This window comes from Netta rufina (genome assembly GCF_964035555.1).
Source record: "Netta rufina genome assembly, chromosome: 2".
NCBI lineage: Eukaryota > Metazoa > Chordata > Aves > Anseriformes > Anatidae > Netta > Netta rufina.
Genome location: NC_140124.1, coordinates 29,136,875 through 29,159,056, shown reverse-complemented (window position 1 = coordinate 29,159,056; position 22,182 = coordinate 29,136,875). Strand labels below are relative to the sequence as shown.

The window sequence follows — 22,182 nt, the reverse complement described above, 5'->3', positions numbered from 1 at the left end:
AACATTGTAAATAGGTGTACTGAGTCTGGCTAGGATGGAGTTAATTCTCTTCCTAGCACCGTAAGGGCTGTTATGTTTTGGGTTTGTGGCTAAGAGTGCTAGTAACACTGATATGTTATCAACACAAAAGTCTTGGCTAATGCTTACACAGCACTGAGGTTTCCTTTTTCATCGCACCGCCTTCTTTTACCTCTCCATCCCCTGCAGCAAGTAGATTGAGATGGGGAAGAAGCTGAGAGAGAGCAAAGCCAGGAGAGCTGACCCCCACTGACCAAAGGGATATTCCATACTTTACAAAGTCCTGCTCAGCAATAAAAGCTCAGGAAAAGGGGAAGGAAGGGGGACAACTGAGGTTACAGTGCATGTCTTCCCTATGTTAGCATCTGCCTACTGACAGGAAATAAATTCCTTACCTTGGTTTGCTTCCACACAGAGATTTGCATCACCTATTAAACTGTCTTTATCTCATCCCATGAGCTTGGTTTTGCCTTTCTGATTCTCTCCTTCACCTCTGTGTGGTGCAGTGGAAGTCAACAAGCAACCAGGCTGAAGGGCTTATCTGCCTGCTGGAGTCAACCAGCACCACAGCAGCCTAGCATTTTGAGCCAGATGCTTTAGCAGCCCAAAGTCAGACAACAGTAATTCATTCATATTAATGGTGATTTGCTTTAAGATACTCCAGTTTATTACAGACAACACAATAAAACATAATATCAAAAAAGAGTTCTTTGCAGAGTTCTTACACCACAGAATGCCAATAGTTATAAAAATTGAAATGATACCATTGAAAGTTCATGAACACTTGTGGGAAAAGTTATAGGGAGACGTAGATGTAAAAGAGAAAAATATTATCAAGTGAGTTTAAAAAAAGATATGTGACCCAAGCTTTTTTTTTTTTTAATAGAAAATTTAATAGCATTCTTCAACTCAAACAATCCCATCATATCCAAATATCCATAATGCAGTTAAATACAGATTTTGAACCTCTAGAGAACAGATCCATTGTTCCAGTTAACTTGCATTAAGATAGCTTGTGTCCAAGTCACTTAGTGTTTATTTATCATGCTGAAGTTGATAGATCATTTGCTACACAGTTACAAGAACAACAGTTTACAATTCTTAAGTTACAAAAATAGTTATCACTCATTAGTATTTCTATACATATCTCAAGCTATTATATGCATACTCTGTACAGTGGATGTTAACAGTGGTTACGTTTGCTTCCTTAAAACAAAAAAGGACTAAGTCACTCATGGTCAGACCCAAAATATTTAGGCACCCCAATCTGCTTGCATGTCTGGCATTAAACATCCCTACTGACACAAAGGAAAAGCAGTTTCTGTATCCAAACACAACACTCACCCATGTTGCAAGACCCTTACAACAGTCTCACGCTATGCTGCAGGGCTTTAACTTGACTAATTCCTTCTGGAGAACAGTCCCTGCCCAACAGGTCAACCCACAGGCAGAAAATCAGGTATCCATGCCAAAAGCTATAGGGGCAGCACTGCAATCTACCCTTTCATTACCAGAAACCCCACCTAAAGGTCAAAAAGGAAGGTGGCTTCTCAAGTAGACAAAACATGTTTTTGACATATCCAAGTGATTGTTTCCAACATGGTTTTAGTTCGGTTTTGGCTTGGGTTTTTATTTCCTTTTTTTTTTTTTTTTTCCCCTCCTCCTATACAAAGTCACCAAAATAACAGACCAAAATAAATGATCAGGGCTAACACTAGCAAACATTCTGCTGGTGGCAGTAGTCCATTATTGAAGTGCATTGGCTGCACTCATATTATTTATTCTTCGCTTTCAGATGTAATAAGCCTGGAAGCACTGCTAGGTTTTGGCATTTTATTAGAGGAGATGGAAAAACTGAATTCTCAGAGGTATTACTGCTAGGTTTGGTCATCTCTTAACTAGATGTCCAGTCCCACTGACATTAGATTCACATAGGTGCCTGACTCCAAAACAACTCATCCATTTTATAAGATACTGCCTGGTAACAGATAGATATCCCACTACATACTGGGGAGAAAGAGGAGGGGAAAAAAGCAAAACCACAACTAAGCCCCACGTTCCACCTCCCCTCCCCCCCCCCAAAAAAAAAAAAAAAAATGAAGCCTTAAATGGTGAATAAGAAATAACACTAATATTTTCTGAATTTGGAAATCCTTCTCATAATGCTTCAAGCACCATCCTTCCCATTACAAGGGTACAACATTTCAGTCAGATGGCTAAAGACCCTAAAAGTTCAACCCAAGCACTACAAGTGCTTACATGGTTAGCTTTACAAACCACACACTAAAAAGCCCATAGTATTGTTTGCAATGTACTACTATGAAGAAATCAACTCATTTGCAGAACTTCAGGGACGATTTGAAACAAAGTCAAATAAAGCATGTACTTAAGTCTGTCAGCATAAGGCTGCAAAATATACCACAATGTTAATATCAAGGTCATGCAAGAACCAAAAGTGCATTAAGAACTTCAAAGCCATACCACACAGGAAAAGATTCTTATGCTTGCCTTCACAGAAGATTAAGAAGCAAACAATTGGCCCCTAAATACCAAGATAAGTAAACAAATTATAAATGAGATTCTACAGGTTCTTTCCCACATCAGGAATTCAAGAATAAGCACAAGGTATTATGCCTCTTAGGAGAAAGGTTTCCCTTCTAATCTCTCCAAATGGTATTCGATGGTTGGATCTTTGAGTTCATTTGGTGGCTTCATACATTCATTTTTAAAGCATCATATTTAAAATGTTAAATAACTTCGTTCTCCAGGGCAGAGTGGCCAAATAGCTAACATTTTTTACTCATTTAAGTGTTTCATATTAATTTACCTTGTTACAACTTTGACATTTTACAGTTATTGTATACAGAATACATTTTGTTTTTTGATTGTGCCATGGCAGTACAACACCTGTACCACTGTTTCAACAGATAACTAAGAGCTCCCGTTTTGAAGTGCAACAGCATTTGCTACAGGAATTGCTATGAAGAGTTCAAGTGAAAGGAATTATACTGGAAATAAATTCCTTGAAATATAATAATGCAATGCTACTATGTATGTATTTGATAGTATTTTAAGATAAAGAGGAATTTACAAATGAAATATTCATCACTTCAGGGAAAAAAAAATCCATCAGAAAACATCTTACACACAGGGAAAACAAACCAGAAAAGACAATGGCTCTTCAAGCTGACCTTCTTGAAAGAATTTATACTTTGTACTCATTGGCCTACAGTGAACCAAAAGGCTTGCCTTTGTTTAATAAAACAAGCAAACAAAACACAATTGAGATAAATAAATACAAAATTATTATAGGTCTCTCATTTGCATGCACTCTTCTTATTGTTTGTTTACAAAGTTATGCAATTTCAAATTGCCTTCCCTTGCTCTTTTTGCATAGTATTTCAAAGCTTAGCCACAGAAATCAAGTCTAATTTGAATACTCAGATGCCACATTAGCTTATCTGAAGAGATGTTATATTAAAATTAGTAGTCAAGTTCAAACTGTTGCTTTGTTTGGTTAATAACATGTTGACATGTTTTGCAAGCACGAACTAACACACACAGAATTGTAAGCTTTTGATTCTCCTGTAACTAACTTTGAGGATTCATCAGTAGGATTTTTACTACATTGCCTCTGTTTTTAGGTAAGAACTGTTAGTTATTCAGTAAGCCCACCACAAATTAATGGTGTTAAAGTTTACATCCATTAGATAACCCAGGTGATTAAGAGATGTAAGAAAAAACAAGAGCTTTATTTTTCCCCCACATACACAGAAAGTATAATTCCACTGATCATTCTTTATTTTAAAGTAGCTGACACCAAGCATGTTATGCAATGGAAGATCCACAGACTTAAGTATGCATTTTGCTCGGTATGTATGCCAGTCTTTCAAATGTCAGTTGGAGTCTCACAACACCACATACAAGTGTAAAATCCCTAAGCACGCGCTTGTTCAAGCAGCGTTCACTGGTGTGACCAAATAACTATATCACTGTGCCATTCCAGTTATTCCAGATTATCTATCATCCTTTGAACTGGTTTAAACTAGTACAAAAAAATATCTGCCTAGAGCTCTTCTCTCGATCTTTCTACTTAAAAATGAAAACAAAAACAAAACAACAATCTTGAGGCTTAAATACTTGGGAATAGAGGAAAAAGAAATCGTATCACTTACTGGTTGACTTCAGATCTGACATGGTTTAAAACAGAATTTTCCCTGTGTTCCAAAAAAAAAAAAATAAATAAACCTTTCTATGACAGACAACATAGTAGATGTTACTTCCCTACTCCTAGCCAGCTCCCCACTATTCTGGTCTTGAGTTATCAGCTCTATCTTTTCATACTACCAGACCAGCTTCTGCACGTTTTATCAGACACAAGACAGAACCTCATCTATGCTCTAGGAAGATTAGGAGAGCCAGTTGTGAATTAGTTTGCCTTATGATCATGAGCTGTAATAAAGAATGTTTAAAAGTGCCCAGATACAAGAAAAAAATCAGAACATAACTAAGTCATCAATTATTTCAGTATCAAAGTTCTTGTAAGCCAACATCTTCATCAATCAAAAGTTACAGGAAACTGACAGTGTAGGTTCCAATACAGACACACTTTTAAAAGACATTGTGGATGAGTGCTCAAAGCATTCAGAGGATTTTTATTTTCTGTACAGTTACTAATTTTCTTTTAAATCAGTCTTAATTGATATGTTTCCCAGCACCTCTACCCCTAATTAAGTCCACCTAAAGAATGCCAATGAAAGACAATAGACACATAACTTTACTGAATTACTGAAGCATAAAACATCATTAGTTACAAGAAGTTACTCAGCAGCCTTTTTCCATAGTGTTTATTACTAGTTCATTTTAATTAGCTTATTTCCAGGAGATAGGCAGCATAAAAACCGCAACACCTATTTAAAAAAAATTAGAATTTATTACAATGCAATGGTCTCGATAGTATTTTCTTACAGCTGCATCTTATTTAATACTGAAATAAAACAATTCTGATCTAGTTAGTTTTAAAAGTTTTGCCCCTAACCATTCAAATAGTCAGCCTTCAAAAGTCAAGCAACTTTGGACCTCAAATTTAGAATCACTGTGTTTGGTAAAAGCCCTGGAAATTCTCATTGTGCAAACTAACTCAAGGAAATTATTTTTTAATAGTTTTGTTATAGGTCAGTCTCATGACTACATCATAATTTATTCTTACAGAAAGAGTTGCTTTATCCTCACTTATATAACCAATGTGAACTGTGAGCGCTCAGGAGATTCAGGTAACTACTGCATTGCTTACTGAGTCTGTGCACAAAATGCACATACCCCAACGTATGAACACTGACAAGTAGCTTAGTACATGGTATATTAAAACAATAAAAATGTGGTAAATTTACATCAACCTGCCCAAACCCATATTCAAACAGCTTCTCACTTAGATCCTGACTACACAATTTTTATTTGTATAGCTGTACTCAAAATGTAATCAAAAGAACAAATTGGAATGACACTGTCAAAGTCTTACCCCTTCATTTTCCACAGTTTTGAATTTTTCCTTTGTCAGTAGTGATTCTGGGGCATTTTTTTTAACCTTACTTTAAACCTAACAACATACATTCTCCTTATAACATCGCAGAGGTAGCAGAGGGAAATATGAAAGAAAAGATGCCAGATTCTAGAAGTTGCACATTCAAGTATAGCGTCATCCATGAGTGCTTTCCTGGCTTTCACAGACTGCATGTCACCTCTAATCAAGTATAGCAAATGAAAAGTAGAATCCCAAAACAAAGAACTATTGCCACTAATACTAGTTTCACACCCAGATACCTCAAAGCAATCTTGTTACTTAAGTAGTTATACCGTAAATTTCAAGAGTCAAATATCAAGAACTAAAGTATAAACTTAAAATTTATGAGTACCAATTTTTCTAAAATGCTCATTAGTGACACATTTCACCTAAACAGACAGAAATACACACAATTACTCCAAGTTGATGTACCACACTGTAAGGAAAGGTCCCAACTCAGTTCAAGAATCTGTAATTTCCCTCCCCCTCCAACCACACAACTTGACAGAAGTGTTTACAGTAACAGAAAGTAAACAGAAGGGGAAAACACAACATTTAACAAGTGCATCTATATACATTTTGCACCTTTTTCCTCCTTGCATTTCAAGTGAACAGGCCACCAGGTTTGCTATGCGTTACATGCACATACTCTCACCCTTACTTAGAACCAGTCCTATTTAAAGGATCTCTGCAAGCTTCAAGAGCAGTCATTCCACACTAACTAACAGGTGCTTTTACTGCGGAGGCTGAAGTACATTTAAATATTCTGACTGGCCCAGCTGGTAGGTTGTGTTTCCTCCACAGTCCACATACTGGTATCTCTCTTGGGATATTTGCTCAGAGTGGCCGAAGTAAGAGGTTGTCACTGTCACTCTTGAAAACAAAAAACAGAAGAGACATTTGTTTTGTAAGGGGTTTTAACGCTCCCTCTTCTAAAAACCCGTGTTTTTAAGTTACTAGGGTTTTTAAGGAGCTAGTTTTAGGACAAAATACATAACAATAAGAACAAAGTTTTAAATAAAATAATACTAAAAAAATACCAGTTTATACTACCTACAGATTATTCATTCCCATGGGAAAAATTTGGTCTCCTGAGCAAAGACTTTTTTTTTTTTTTCTAAAGATGATAAAGCGAAGGTTTACTCATTAATACTTTGTTTTGGAAGGGGAACAGAAATGATTACAGAAGCTACACAATGGTTGGTTTACATACCATCTCTCCACCCCCAAAAAGCCAGGCTGCTACTTATGCAATCTGACACAAAAAGTGGACTCTGGCAGAGTCACACAAAAGTCACACAAAAGCGTGTGACTGCCTCAAGGTCCTAAGGTTCTTAGCAATTTTTGAATAGCAGCTGATACACATAAGTTCATTTCAAAATATTTGATATCTTAGTAGCTCCATGGACACAGCCCAACTGCAGAGCAGATACAGTAATAGTGGTTGGAACTATTAAGTTCCAATTACCAGAATTTGTCAAAACTTCAAATGTTCAGTTTCAAGAAATATAAGGCTACTACACTAAAAAGTAAGTTGATTTCATTTTATCCAAGATACACAAACACCACAATTAAATACTTCTAAGTAATATTTCAATGAGAACTACATGGCTTCTAAGGTTGTTTCCAACTAAAAGGAAGTTTCCATACTTACTGCATCATCACTACTATGTTATGAACTTTGATAGATGCTAAAGTACAGAAGTCACTGCAAAAGAAAGAAAGAGAGCTATTAGATTTGCATCAGCTTTTGTAGACAGTTATCTAAAAAGCAAGAATTGTTGCTTCATCCAGAAATTCCGCTACCTGTATATTTACAGCCTGCAGAGTTGCTAATAATGGCAACCAAAACACTTGTTGAAAAACAACTGCCTATGAGTGAATACTAAAGACTTGCTTTCACATAAAGCACATTCACACGTGCTTACTTACATGTAACAATTCCCTAAAAAAAACCTTCTGTGAAACACCACTTGTTCCATCTTTCAGAAGTTAATCTCAAGAAATACATCGCAACATGCCTTCACTGGTGAAGAATTCAACTATAAGGGCATATAGGCATAATTTGCTGTGATTTCACTTAGAGATGTCAAATTTAACTATAGAAAGGAAAATTCACCACAAAAGATCAAAGTTATGCTAGCTTCAGCATCCTGTTGTGTAAGATCAGCAATTTCTATCAAGAAGTCTTAGTATGCTTGCTCCAGAAATAAAGAACTTAGGAAAGCCCTGGTATTTTTGCACTGATTCACTTCTCTATTATGCAAAGTGACCTTTAACCAGTCTGCAGAGACTGCAAAATCAATGACTGTTTTCTTGCGAGACAAAATTACAGACTTATGTTTTCTGAGAGACACCTACATACCTGTTACATAGTATGCTACATAAGTGTATACTTCCCCTCCCTCCCCTCAACCACAGATCAATGAGTTGCTCTTGATCACAGATTTATCAGCTCAGGAATGAAAGGCATGCAGTCAATGCAACAAGACTGTATGACAGCCACTCACAATATTTACTTGTGATTGTCATTCTTTTCCCCAGCTCAAATAAATATAGAATGAAATATGAAACAATGGACAATCACAGGTGATACAGATGATATGAAAATACAAACTGAACAGTTTTTATCAGAAGTTGTTTTACATTGGTATCTCTAGTAATGACAAATATTTTGACTTTTTTTTTTTTTTTTTTTTTACTGCTAGGCTTGAAACAGGATTTAGCTGGACCATACTGCCAAATATTCTCAGTTATTGTAGTTTTCCAATCCAAAATACAGACAACCTGTAACATAATGGTTATTTGGCGCTTAGCGACATGGTTTAGTGGGTGACACTGGTGGAAGGGGAATGGCTGGACCAGATGATCTTGGAGGTCTTTTCCAAACTTAATGATTCTGTTATTCTATTCCATGATTCTGTAATTTAAAGCCATCTTGTATCCAAGCACTATGTTATTGACAGGCAAGCAGAGAGATATAATACCAACCTACTCCTTTTTAAGTTCCGATTATCTGGAAAAAAAGTCTTTTTTAAAAAAATACAACAAAAAACAAAACACACACGCCATTACCACAGAACTACACAGCACAAAACGGTAGATAGGAAAGTACATTGAAGGTAAGCTGCAAAAATCCAACTCTCTAAAAATAAATGGGTGGAAATACCCTGTAGGATGACGATTTTATCACACAGGTCCGCTGAATCCAGATAACACTTCAGTATCTCAAAGGTTACTTGACCTAAGCTGATTTTACAGGAAACCTACTCTCTAGGATCAAAGTAACTCTTTAGTTATTCCTAACCCAAGACCTAAACTGACTAGATGGGGAAACATCAAAATGCCTACAATATTGTAATTCACTGTAATAAAGAGAGTATTGCAGGTTGTACAAAAATTATCCGAGGACTTTCCCAGACAGTTTAGTATTAGAATCAGGGGAAAAAAAAACAAACACAATAACAAATACAAAACCCTGCTATGATCAGCTAAAACTACATTGGCTTGGTACTTAAACTAAGGTGGCTCACTGGCTGTGCCCTGGCTTGTTCTGAACAGGGAATCCAGGCTTTTGAGACTTGCAGTATACAGAAAGAGCTGAAGCCCATTCACAATAACCTCCCAGACCTGGACTAAAAGCACTGCGTGTGTGGCTCTTAATGCATTGTAAACACATCACAACTTAGCTAATGACTGCTACTGACAAGTACTAGGACCTTACTGTATCAGCCTGTACAAGTACCTAGATCCTTAGCTGACTCAAACCTCCCTACTTTTACAGGTCTTTATTACCAGTTACAGTATGTTCAGCAGCACTTCACTGAAGCAAGCAGCATTTTCTTATGTGTGCAGGTTATGTATTAGTCTGCTTTTCCAGCAACGTTCACAGACACCTGCTGTCCTGAAGGAGGCAAAGTCCACATTACGGATTACAGGCACAAACACACAGTAGCTTCTCTGCTTCCACTCCAAGACAGCCTGATTCACCTCTATGCTGAAGCAGCAAGCATAGCATTGTTCCACACTATTGCTGAGGTTGCAGCTGTCAAGCTGCAGAATGGCCTGAAATCCATTTAGTTCAGATCACACACAGAACAGTTGTTGCCTATCCACATCTCTTCGCGCATCTGAAGTCACCCAGGTTTATCTAAGGGCTAGCTTGAAATTAAGTTTCAACAATTGCTGGCAACAGACTCTCACAGCATTACTGAAGCTGAGGCAATAATACAGACCATGGAATAAGTTTCAATGCATTGTTGTACCAAGAGTCAAAAACCACAACTACATAAGCATCAGTGCACGTTCTATGAAAGCCACATTTATTCTTCAGGTATCCAGAGGGTGAGTAGATTCATGGGATTCATTGTTTATGCAAACCTAACTTACATGCCTTTAAGTGGTGACAAAAGTACGATTTATTTAAAGTTAGCGGCCAATTTGCTATTTCACACCTGTTTCAATTTTTTCAAACTCTTTTGAAGCTGTAAGGCTCTCTCTTGCACCAAAGGGGCTGTTCAAGGCATCCACTTGAACTGCACATAGACCTAAGTCTCAAGAGTTCAGAGTGAACAGAAAGAGTTAATTTCAGCATAAAAGAATTAATGCTTGGTTTTGTTACCAAAATATACTGAGCCCTTGGTCAAATAAACTTTCTGAAGCTATGAACAAAACAGCTTACACTTTAAGTATACGCTGTAAACACTGGTTATGACTGTATACATGTGTTCTGAAGAGCAGAAATGTAAGCTAGTATTTAATTCTATCCAAATTAGAGGCTAACTTCCTTTATCTCCACAGAAATTTACTGGAAACTTATTAGGGAATGTATCAAAAAAACACTGTATGCACTTCCACACCCTAAAGTAGCTGGTCCTAGCTATTACCGAAGCCTAAACTGTTGGGAATACAGACCCCACGCAAAGTGCTGAGAGCCAGGTACAGTAAGCCACTGTATGAAACCACTGAAAAGAATATGGTTTAAGTTATTTTGCAGTACTGTTAAACTCATACAAAGAATGCCACACTATCTCTGTAAATATATTCCAGCTGTTTTTTTTCAAAAGCTCCATGATAATTTTTACCAAGACACAGGCAAATATTTATAGGCTGGTACACTTACAACATGTAGCTCATTTCATCCTGTATGACTGTGGGCACCATATAGTCAATCTAAAAAAAAAAAAAAGGCAACAAAAAAACAACTGAGCAGATTTAAATATAAAGATTAACATACATTCAACTTCAAAAGCCTGTCCCATTTACCTGCTTCATATCCAGAGGACCAATGTTGGTGATGTTGTTTAGCCGTGCTTTGCCAATAACTGTTTTTGAAAACTGAACTTGGGCTGTAATGTTTGCTACTTCAACAGAGTAATAGTTGTTGTTTGTTATATTTAGTGTGTTCTAGAGGAAAGAAAAAAAAAAAAGCCTTTAAGAATTAACCATTCTGTGTATCTAAATGAACATACATTTTTTAATTTGTGTATGAGTCAAAAATACCTGAAATTATGCAAGTATACTTTCCCACCTTTGAGGATTTTCTTGGGGTGAGATGGAGGGGAACGACCACTCAACCCCTTTTTCAGAGACGTTTGAATATATTGAGCAGCACCAAATTCTGCACAACTCCACTTGTGACCACTCTCCACTAGAAATACTGACCATTTCTTCCTATCCTCAGTTATTTGTTCCATGAAATTTAACTATTCCAGGACTCTTTCCTCTCATGGCTACTTTATTTAATTTAAAGACACTCATGAGGAATTCCACAAGTCTTTTGGCAATCCTGTATTCACTGCATTACCAAAAAATAATCAAGAGGCATGTGGAAAGAACTCCTTGAAGTTTTATGCTAAGTAGGAAATAATTTTTCTTCAAAATCAGTTTTGAGAGATGCAAAATACCAGGTATTCAATAACATTTCTGCACACACAACACGCTCTACTTTTCATTCATATTCCCCAAACAATGCAAAGAATTCCAAAGCCACCTTTTCCATGAAAATAGAAGATCCAATGGTAGCCTACAACTACAGCTACAGAAACCAGCCACAGCAAGTCCAGCTACATTTTTTGAACTGCTGGTAGTTCTTAAGACACTAAGCTTACCAGTTAGCCTACATATAATAAACCGCTGCAGTAGCATCTCCTGTTCCATATATTACAAACACCCAAAGAGACAGACAGTCTTACCGTAATATTTAAATATATTATGCGTCTACCCTCTTCATAAGTGACGTACACTGACTTCACACCAATGTATTCAACATCAATTGAGCGAGGAAACAAGAAGAATACAGCCAGCCCAGAAAGAAGTAGACATACAATAACAGAAGCAGTCACGTAGAGTTTTCTGGAGATAAAAAAAAAAGACATTTCAGAGTCGAAGTGTATTAAAATAAAATAACGCACCACTCTTCTTGCTTAAGTGATAAGAAGAATGACTGCTTAATACAACCATCTCAGCCTATTTCCAGCTTCCATTAGTTGTGGGAAGGACTGTGCTGCACTTCATGTCTATGTCACAAATAGAGATGACACTCTTGTATACATATATATACACACACACACACACACATATATATGTATGTATGTATGTATGTATATATCAGGAAACAAGTTCCAAAACACACGGTTTTCCCAACATTCACAATTTAAAGAAGTAAACGGAAGAGGAAAATATTCATGTGCTTTAAGACATAAGCACTTTATGTCTTTAAAATTAACTTGTAGTAGAACTTTTGACATTGTGCAGGATTCTTCAGTATATTGTGCTTGTATAACATACCCAAAAACAAGAATAAAGCCTTACATTTTTTGTCATAAAAGACTTTCTGGGAAAGTGTTAGGAATTTGTTTAGATCCCTGCTAAGGAACTGCAAACATGCAATTAACCTAACCTAAAAGAAGAAAGGGAGTTTAAATAACAAAGCTATACAAATAAAAGGTTCTATGGCAGTTGCGGTTTTCTCAAAATCAGAACGTTAGGGGAGTATTTCTCAAATCTGGACTACTATTACATCAAATCTATGATCCAAGATATCTGAGATAGCATTATGTGAGGTTGTATTTTTTCCTGTCACTCATTTCTGTTTATCATAGAAGCATCAAAACATTTACAAAATGTAAGAACAATTACTTAACACTAATTAAACCTTTAAGTAGATCCTAGAAAAATATACATATTTTAAAAATATGCTATATCACAGTGATAAGTTTATTCATTCTGCTAGCAGCTCAGAGCTTTTCAAATGAATTTCTAGGTGATTTATTTTGTAGCAGTAGCCCAAAGAAATTAATCCCTTTACTCTAATTTAAATTTTAATAGTGAAGGTGTATCTTCTTAGATCAATTAAGATGCTATAAAGCTTGATAAGTGGTTGCATAATTACTGTAGGTATTCAGATAATTACCTGCACGAAGTGACCATGCAGTATTACTAACTTTATAAGACACAGCATGATGGGAGCGGGCACACCTTAATAAACAACTCTCCAAGAGTTAGAGGTAAAGGTTCATATTACTCATAAGCAGGGTTCCTTTAATACTGAATGCAAGAAAACATTCCAGTGATTTTGCTTGAATCCCCTTAATGCTATCTCGTTTAAATTGAGCAATTTTAACTACAAGAGAAGAAATAGCTGTGGATTCGCATATCACAACTATCAACTTACGTTCTTCTTGGCCTCAGTCTCTGATCACTGTATGGAATTAATGCTACCAGCTGGTTTTCCTGCCCTAGAAATAAAAACAACCTTTCAGAACTTAAACACAAAGAATAATTACTTTTGAAGTTACTTCAAATAGTGACCTTCAGAACTTTACAGCATCAAATAATATAGATGAACATTCAAAATTCAGTAATATTCTACATTCAGAAAGAAGCTCAGGCAGTCAGAACTGATCCAGAAGGCATTGTGTATCTCCTCATCAGGAAGTCAGGGAGTCAGGTTTGTTTAAAAACATATGCACATATGGATTTGGGTGGCTTTTGCAACACAAGTTGTGCCCAGGCTGCAGTCTGGAAATCACTGGTACATACAACTGTTTCTCACGGGACTGAATTGCAGCCATCTGGAAGCCAAAGAAATGCCCACTGGAACTTCTCCAAGCAACAAGACACCCCACCAGCCAGCGTTTTTAGGAGGTGGATATCTTAACAGCAGAAACAAAGAGCGTAAATACCGAGAAGCTACTGAAAATACATGGACTACACCTGTCTTTGTATCTTTTTCGATTTGCTATACAAGCAGGTGGAATTGAGATTGACCCACACGACAACAGAGAAGCCTCGAGAGCAAGTCTGGTTTCCATTTTAAGTCAAATGCCAAATTTGGTCAGCGCTATCACTTAACTAATTGACCATGCTGAAGCAGATCCGAGCTGAATTGTTAAAATGGGCAAAGCATGCTGAGCACATACTAGTATGTAACATCAACCTCAGAAAAAGCCGTACCAATTTAAAACAGATTTTCATCTCAACTTCATTATACTGAAAACCTAAAGTGGTCCAAGTACCAAAAGGCAATTCCCTATGATTATTATACAGTTTAGACATCATAGCACATGTTGTGGTCTTCCCTACTATTCATGCAGCCACCCAGTCAACCCTTAATTTCCCCCTCTCCCCTCAAAAACCCCAAACATTGTTTTTATTATTTTTTATGTACGGAGGAATAATTAAAAAATGGTACACACACTTTCTCACTGGTACACACCAAGTTTTCAATTTTCCCCATACCCTCAGAAAAAAATTCAGTACCTTGCATGCCACCCCCCTACAGATATTGCTTTTCCAAGTAACCTGAAAAAGTGGCTTAATGTAAGTTACAGCTCTGGATGACGTTTGGCATGTACAGGGTTTATCTGTCAAACCATTTGCTCAAGTGCTGAAAACCCTGACATCTCAGCAATTTGTTTAAAATCCATGTGTATACTTTAATATATGTGTAATACTTCCCAAGTATTCTTTTTTAGCAACAGGAAGACAAAAGAAATCCCAAACATACTGTCATTCTGCAGAAGCATGTGATGTTTCAGAATTGTATTTTTCAAACAAACAAATATACATTTCTGGAATTTGGTATTCAGTATATGGCTTTACGTAAACAAGTGATTCTCGTCCAACCACAATCGATGTCCAGAGCATGATCTAATAAGGAGAACTGAGTATTGTTAACTGCACCTCCCTATGCACACTCACCCACCTGTTTTCAGAAGCGGTGCTTGTTATTTTAAAACTCTAAGAGTTATGAAGCTCTTACTTCCATTGGCCTGCCTCCCTAATGCCAATACAACTAGAATGTAAGAGAGCGGTAAGGGGGCAGTGCTCCTAATGAGTTTTGTGGTAAGTAGCCTTTCTTTTTAAAACAAACAAAAAAAATCTGATTTTTTTAAAGTCAAAATATTAGAACAACTTTTGTTTACACAGACCTGCACTCTCTTTACTCCCCATGTCTAGTGATACTTAAACATTGCCTACATTTGCAGCTATTTTTGTGAAGTTGCATATTGCTTCAAATAGTTCACAACTGGTAGTTAAAAAGGATGTATTAAAATGTCTCGAAAGTAAAAGGTTTGCAACTTCCACCTGCAAGAACTAGGCTTACGTGTGACTTTAAAACTGAGAAGCAAGGCACACTTGATTGCAAAGAGAGAGGAGCTATCAGGTAACAGTCAATGTTAATTAAATATCCATTTCATTCACTCAGCGCAATAACAATAAAATGCTTAGTGATAAAATGTAAAAACAATTTAAAAATATCTTTACTAGGAGAATTATGCGCTAGGGCTTATAACAGTTACCACTGCACATATTTCTGAGGTAAATTTAGGGGTTTAAAAAAAGAAAAAGAAAACTTACCTCGTGGAATCCTTCCTGTTCCCTGGCAGGTAGGACAAGTGACACTGTCCCTTCCTGTGAATTCCACGTACGGAAACTGCGATACGTCCCCACACCTGCCGTCCTCGTTGTGCAGCTCAGAGTGAACTAACCCGTTCCTCATATTATCCGACACTGTACCTCCATCGTAGCCATCCTCCTTACACGTATGCATCGGTAGATGAGAAAGAGATTTTCCCATGTCTAAAATAAAAGGCAGAAGAAAGTTTTTTTCACGGAGAACAATTCAAATATGGCTTGCAATTTGTTCCTCCACATCAAGTAGCTGTAAGTCTATGGTCACTAGTCAGCCTAGGCTCCTATAGCCTTCTGTGTGGTTAGATACCTTAAGATTTGCAAACCATAAAGGCCCAATCAAGCTGGAGTCAGTCTCCAACTAAGAATCTGAACTACACGAGACATCCATTCAGGTCCTTTGACACACACAGGTTAAAGGAGGACTGAGAGGTTTCCAAGGCAGAACAACGCAGCTGCTGCCAACACGTTGCAACACTCGAGTAGCACTGGATGAACTGGCACAGAATACATTGACCTCTGTATAAAATATTCAGGACTTAACGTGGTCTAAAAACCAAGTTCATGATGTTCAGTGGATTCTGCAAACACTACGGGCCCAATTCTACTAAGTTTTTTGGACTGAACTTGTTCTGAGAACACAGGATCAGCTATTAATTTCTAAGCCAGAAATACAGAACTTGAAGTGTTTAAACTGATGATTCTCTTTAACCCAAAAGAGGATTGATTCACAGTAAAATCTAGGGGAAAAATGAGAGCTACTTAAATGTAAATGCAGGCAACATGTAGCGTTTATAAAAACTTGTCAAAAATGTCAGTCACAAAACAGTTTTTGTTACCTCTGCAAATTTTATATTTTTCTCATGAGCATAGCTTTTCAGCAAAGCCACCGAAACACCCATGAAACACTCAAAACCAGAAACCACAAGGAAGTGATACAAGTGGCAGCCTTCCTAGTTTGCAACAGGTGTGGAACAATTCAAAGTTAAAAAGAAAAAAAGATCTGTTGAGCCTTGGCAATCAGTTGTTCAGCTTAACCCCATAACACCCTCTAATTACCCACCACAGAGGCCCTAACCACACAATTCACTAGCATCTTGGGGAACAGGGGGATTTGAAATGAGTATGCAAAACTCATTCAGTTTTCCTACTGCAAATGGAATTTTTAAATGAGGTTGCTAGTAATGATCACGCTGGTCCACTGAGAAAGGAAGCTCGAGGAGGAAGATTAAGGAATCAATGCAAGCCAGAATATTTTAAACCAACCACTCCAGACAAAACAGGAAGATCTGAAATATGCTGATGGTGAATGTAGGAGGAAAAACATAACTATTGCTGACAAGTCCCAGTTACTGTTTCAGCAAACACACAGTGTTATTTTATTCATTTAAGTAATAAGACCCTTATGGGAAGGAAAACTACTTATACTCATGTTGCCACAGTAATTTTGAAACACTGCAGTTTGGGTGTCATTCAATAATGGAAATTATTGAATTGAAAATTGAAGCTGTTGAAGAAAAGTTTCCTGAAAAAGCAGTTGAAATTTATTCCACACATGGTTTTGCTTACTGCTGTCCCTGTAGCTTACCTTTTGCTTTACTTGTAGCTTTGCCTTTAAACTACAAAACTCAAGTCGTGCAGCTTAGGCAACAGCCATCACATTGACAGGTCTGAAAGCTTTGGGATCAGTCCCTAGCCCTGCTGCATTACAACCACATTCAATTTACCTGCTCTACTGCTGGTAGACTCAGGCTATGTCAACATTAAAAGTAAATACAGAGCAATAAAAGCAAGTCTAGAAATAAACAGTTATTAAAGATCTAACATCCACACTATGCTTGGTTTTGCAGGTTTTATTTCATACCACCTCTAGCTGAGACTGAACACCCACATTCATACTGAGACATACATGTATCTTCTAGCTTTAGCTTCTTCCAAAATGAAGTGCTGAGACACTTTCTGATCACACTGTGATGTGAACCAAAGTGCAGCAAGTGAGGATAACCGCAAATTCATTTCACACCCTCGATTTGAATTAAAATAGTAATGCAGATGTGCAGATGTATCCCCCAATGCCAAGTGTACCTGAGTTTCAATAATTAAAATTTAATAGTGTTTTTCTGCCATCAGAGACTTAGAAGACACGTGCCCCAGTTTACAAATGAGAAAACAGACAACAACCTCCCAGTGAAACATGTTCCTCCAGCATGCATTCTGAGCCACTACTACACCTGACCAATGCTTAAAAACACCTTGGTCTTTCACCCAGTGCTTCCATGCTGAACAGTAGCTCTGAGAACATCTTTGTACATGAGCCTCCATCTCATGACCACAACCTCAAGCCCAACTTTCTTAATTAACATCTGTGCTTCACCCCAGCCTCTCACTTGTAACTGATATACATGTACGTGCTCCAGTTTCCCTGAACTCATCTCTAGTTTCCTTGAATTCTGTTTGTTAGAGAGAACTCATAAGAAAATGTTGTGATAAGGCGGTTTTGTTTAAGGCTGCTCCCTTCAGAGTGCTCTGGCACTTCAGTACAACAGAACACAACAAAACAAAACCCAAATAACCTGCTAAGAATAGAAAACAACCACATCCTGAGTCACATGTGAAATTTATGAAAACCACTTTTTGTTTATGAACTTGGGGAAAAATTCGTGGAGTTAAACTAAACTGCCCTACTTTCCCAAATAAACAGCTGGGGTGCCGTTCTTACTTCTTTGCACATACATAAACTTGAGATTAGAGACCTACTTCATTTTTGAAAATAACACCCGGCTTTTAGGCCCCACAACCTGCTGCCAGCTGTGGCTGATCAGCAGCACGGCAGGCTTCCCAAAACAGCGGCAGGAGGCAGGCACAGCCATGACTTGGCAGCCCCAAACCTGCCCTACTGGGGCAGAAAGATCCCGCGATGTGCGACCCAAACCTACTCTCCATAAACATACCTCCCCCCGCCCGCCCCGGAAGGCTGGCGCTCCCCAAATGAACCAACTCAGGACGCTGCCGACGCCCCCACATTCACCCCCAGGGACCCCGACACGCACACATCGGGCTGTTTGCACAAACACCCCAGCGGGCGAGGATCACGGCGCTCCCAGCCCGAGCTGGGCCAGCTCGGCCCCACCGCCGAACGCCCCTCCCCCCCCTTCACCGGCCCGACCCCACCGGGCCCCGCCGCTGCCCTCGGCCCGGCTCCCCCCCAGGCCCCGCCGCCGCCGCCCCGCGGCTCCCCCCAGCCCCACCTGCGGCCGGGCCGGGCCGGAGGCTCCGGGCACGACGCAGCAGCGACCCCGGCGCTGAGCCTCGAGCGCAGGCGCAGAGGGCGGCGCCGCGGTTGTTCGCAAGGGCCGGGCCTGCTGGGGTGGGGGGGAGCCCGGGTTGCTGGGGGGCCGCTGCCCTCAGGGGGTGGCACCGCTGCGGGATCTCGTCCTGCCCGCTCGGCGCTGGGGTGCCCGGGTCGCTTCTTCACGGGGCTCGGGGCAGCCCCCGGGCCTGCTGCTGCCGCAGCACAAAATGGGGCGCGCCGCGGGGCCGGGCTGTTCCCAGAGCAACCCAAGATGGGGGAAAAGCGTTGGAAGTAAAACCAAGGCTAAATGATGAAGATAAAAGGAACTGGCCCGGTCCCTCCTCCAAGCGGAGGGCAGAACGGGTTTCCTAACTTCCAACAGCAGTTCCCTGCCCTGCCTGCGGTTGTACGTCTCCCCTCCTCCACATAAGCTCTGCGTAGCTTTCATCTCAGGAAAAAAAAAAAAAAAGTGCTTATTTTTCTTTCCCCAGCTGATCATGGTGGTATCTTAATAGCCAGCATCGTTATTTTCTGTTCCTTGTTTGATCAGCTCTAGTGGAAGGAAGTTACCGCACTGTGCTCCTGGGGAAATTAGAAGCTTGAGCAAGGAAAGCTAGAGCAGGTCAGCGAAAAAAATAAGGTGGTAGGAAATGAGGCACAACACCACTTTCAGGGGCTGCAATTTGGCTTTATAGCTCACGTCGCATTTTGCAAGTTCTTGCACAACCAATGTTTATTCAGGGCATGAGCGGTGACATGTGCTCTGAGCATTTTGCCAGAGCAAAATGAGTAAAGTATATTGAAACTGAATGAAATCGAGGTTGTTGCTGTCCTTTGTGTGCCGGTATCTGGTCCATGATGTGGTTATCCAGTGTCTGTGGTGACATAAAGAGACCACTCAGGGGGTTGCAGTGCAGCGAAGGGACAAGAGGCTGCATGGAGGGGACGCAGCTGGGAATGAAGGAGATGGAGGGCCAGAGGAGCTCGGCCCAGCTCAGGAGCTATGGTCCAACTGCTGAAATGAATCAGGCCACTGAGGAGCAGAGGACCTGGAGGAAACCACATAACAAAGTCCGAGGGCAAGCATGGGGCAGGTTTTAAGGGATGTGATAAGGAATCAAGGTCATTATGACAGCATGGGGTGGGCATGAGGCCAGGACAGGGTGCCAAGCTGCTTCAGATGCTGGGAGGTGACACACGGCCTCCAGCATCAACCCAGAGCTGCTGCAGGTGTGAGCCTTGCTGGCAGAGCTCATGCCTCGCTCTGTGTCCAGGGAATGATAAGCAAAAAAAAAAAAATAACCCTCACCTGCACAAATATGCACTCAGAAAAAAAAAAAATGGTCTGCATGTTTCTTGACCAGGGCCAATGCTGTTCCATTTATTCCTTTTATCCTTGGAACTTTCTTGTGTCTTCTGGGAGTTTAAGAGGTCACATCCAGCAATTGTCCTTACCCCTGGTTTGCCAGTTCAAGTAAAGGAGGGGCCTGCATGCTGCTTAGTGGGGACTCTACTTCTATAGCCAGGCATGACTGAGATCCTGAAAGCAGGAGGCAAGAACTGGCACAGTTCTTGTCCCTCTAGTTAGACCTTCATCCAAAACTTTGGCCCATCACTGTTCAAGATTTCTGAGGTGCCAACACAAAGCTGCCAGTGCAGCATGGTTGACCATGGTATTTTGTGGGTTCCTAATTATAAAATGGTGTGTAAGAAACTAAAAACAGAGTCCTGGCATGTTCGGGACCGATATATGAACGTGGCATGTTCAGCAGCAAGTGCCAAATTACGTGAATTTGTAGGCCTGGCTATTGTCTTCATGGGCTCTTGGTTTTTGGTTCTGTCTCAACTTTATATTGTCCCAAGGAGCACAAACACTGTCATAGTTGCCAGCTGTTCAAACAGAAAGTAAGAACACTTAGTCTTTGCCTTTTGAACAGTTTTAAATAATAACGACAGTCAGGCATGTTGACCTGAATCATTATCCTCCAAGGGACGTGAAGAAAAAGTCTAACAAAAAGGTTTTTGGAATGGTCATACCAAGTTCTGGCTACTCAAATTATTCAGTCTGATAAATTCTCTCAGTACAAATTTATTCAAGAGAAATACTCCTGGTGAATTTGAAGTAGCATGCAGACTTCGATCAAATCAGATTTTTGCACTTCTGACTGTAGCAGTTTTTATCCAACACTTAAACTAATCCATAAAGCCAAATGCATGCAGGTCAGGGTGTTATAACATTGCCTGGGAAACTGTTTCCCTTGCCATGATAGATTGCACCAGTTGAAATCTGCATGGCTTTTGAGATAGTTCTCTGTTAGTGTAATCAATAGAGACTGTTTCTTATTAAAGACATCTCCAACTTGCCATCACCTTTCCTTCTGTAGCTTTGATTCATGCAGAAAGTGTTTTTGTTTGTTTGTTTGTTTCCTTCTCTCTCTTCTAAAGTTTTCATGATAGAAGGGAACATACCTCTGGATATTTCTTTGCTTTGTGCTATTTTCATTTAGAAATTATGTGTTAAAGGTAGCTTAAGAAGGAGAAACAGAAACACTGGAAGGATCTTGCTCACCCATTAGGTGCCTTCAGCTCCTTCATAATTATCTTAAGTATCACATGCTTGTTGTAGGCTGAAGTAATGCAATAAAATCTGAGAATAAGCAATAATATGAAGGTCCTGTAAAGTGTCACACCCACTATGCAGGCTTGAAAAACACGTAAAGTATGTGCTATACTAGTAGCAAGATGTATGCATTAGAAGTACACTAGAAGTGCTTTAGATATGTGATGAGGTGCTTGGAAGTGGTACTGAAGTGGGCCACTGGGCTTGGACTGACTGAGACAGCGTGCCTTTGGTTATGGAAAGGGTATTTTGTACTGAGGAAGTACAGACTGCACAATATCCAGTACTGCTAGTTCATGAAACTGATTAGATTATGCTAACCATGACTCGACTGGGACTGCATGCTTAAACACAGACACAGAAATTAATCAGTTAAAAATGTGTGATAGGCATATGGTATGAATGATACTGTGAGGGGTATGAAATGGAAACAGTCAAATGGCAGAAACAGGGAAGTTGAGATCATCACCTTTGGACTGAGTTATGGGACAGCTGCGAGTAATAAGAGCTCTTGGTTCTCATAGATCACTAACCAGGTTCATTTTATACTTCTGATAGTACATCAGTAAAGAAATAAAGTGATGAATCTGGCTTCAAGTTGAGTTTTGTGGCTGGGATATGACAAGTGAGTCAGGTCCTTGAAAGAGCTGGAATTAGCAATCTCCACAGCAGTCAGTTGCACCACTGTGCACCTGCATGACCTCAGAAACACCAGAGATGAATTAAATCTAGTTCTTCTTTCCCTCCAGTGATGAATATCAACCCAGTAGCATT

General features: G+C 39.3%; 1 protein-coding gene across 2 annotated transcripts; it reads right to left on the bottom strand.

Annotated features, from left to right (window-relative positions):
* Positions 1 to 656: 656 nt before the first annotated feature.
* Positions 657 to 18,846, bottom strand: TMEM106B (transmembrane protein 106B). 2 transcript variants are annotated; one of them, XM_084282534.1, is made up of 8 exons: positions 18,745 to 18,846; positions 15,443 to 15,664; positions 13,254 to 13,317; positions 11,773 to 11,932; positions 10,844 to 10,984; positions 10,701 to 10,750; positions 7,233 to 7,286; positions 657 to 6,451 (listed from the first exon to the last, which is right to left on the bottom strand). In XM_084282534.1, the coding sequence occupies exons 2-8, from the start codon at positions 15,660 to 15,662 to the stop codon at positions 6,313 to 6,315; spliced, it is 828 nt and encodes a 275-aa protein (XP_084138660.1). In that variant the 5' UTR covers positions 15,663 to 15,664; positions 18,745 to 18,846; the 3' UTR covers positions 657 to 6,312. The 2 variants fall into 2 exon arrangements, with proteins under 2 accessions (XP_084138660.1, XP_084138661.1); XM_084282535.1 differs by lacking the exon at positions 18,745 to 18,846 and adding an exon at positions 15,807 to 15,910.
* Between the last annotated feature and the right edge of the window lie 3,336 nt (positions 18,847 to 22,182).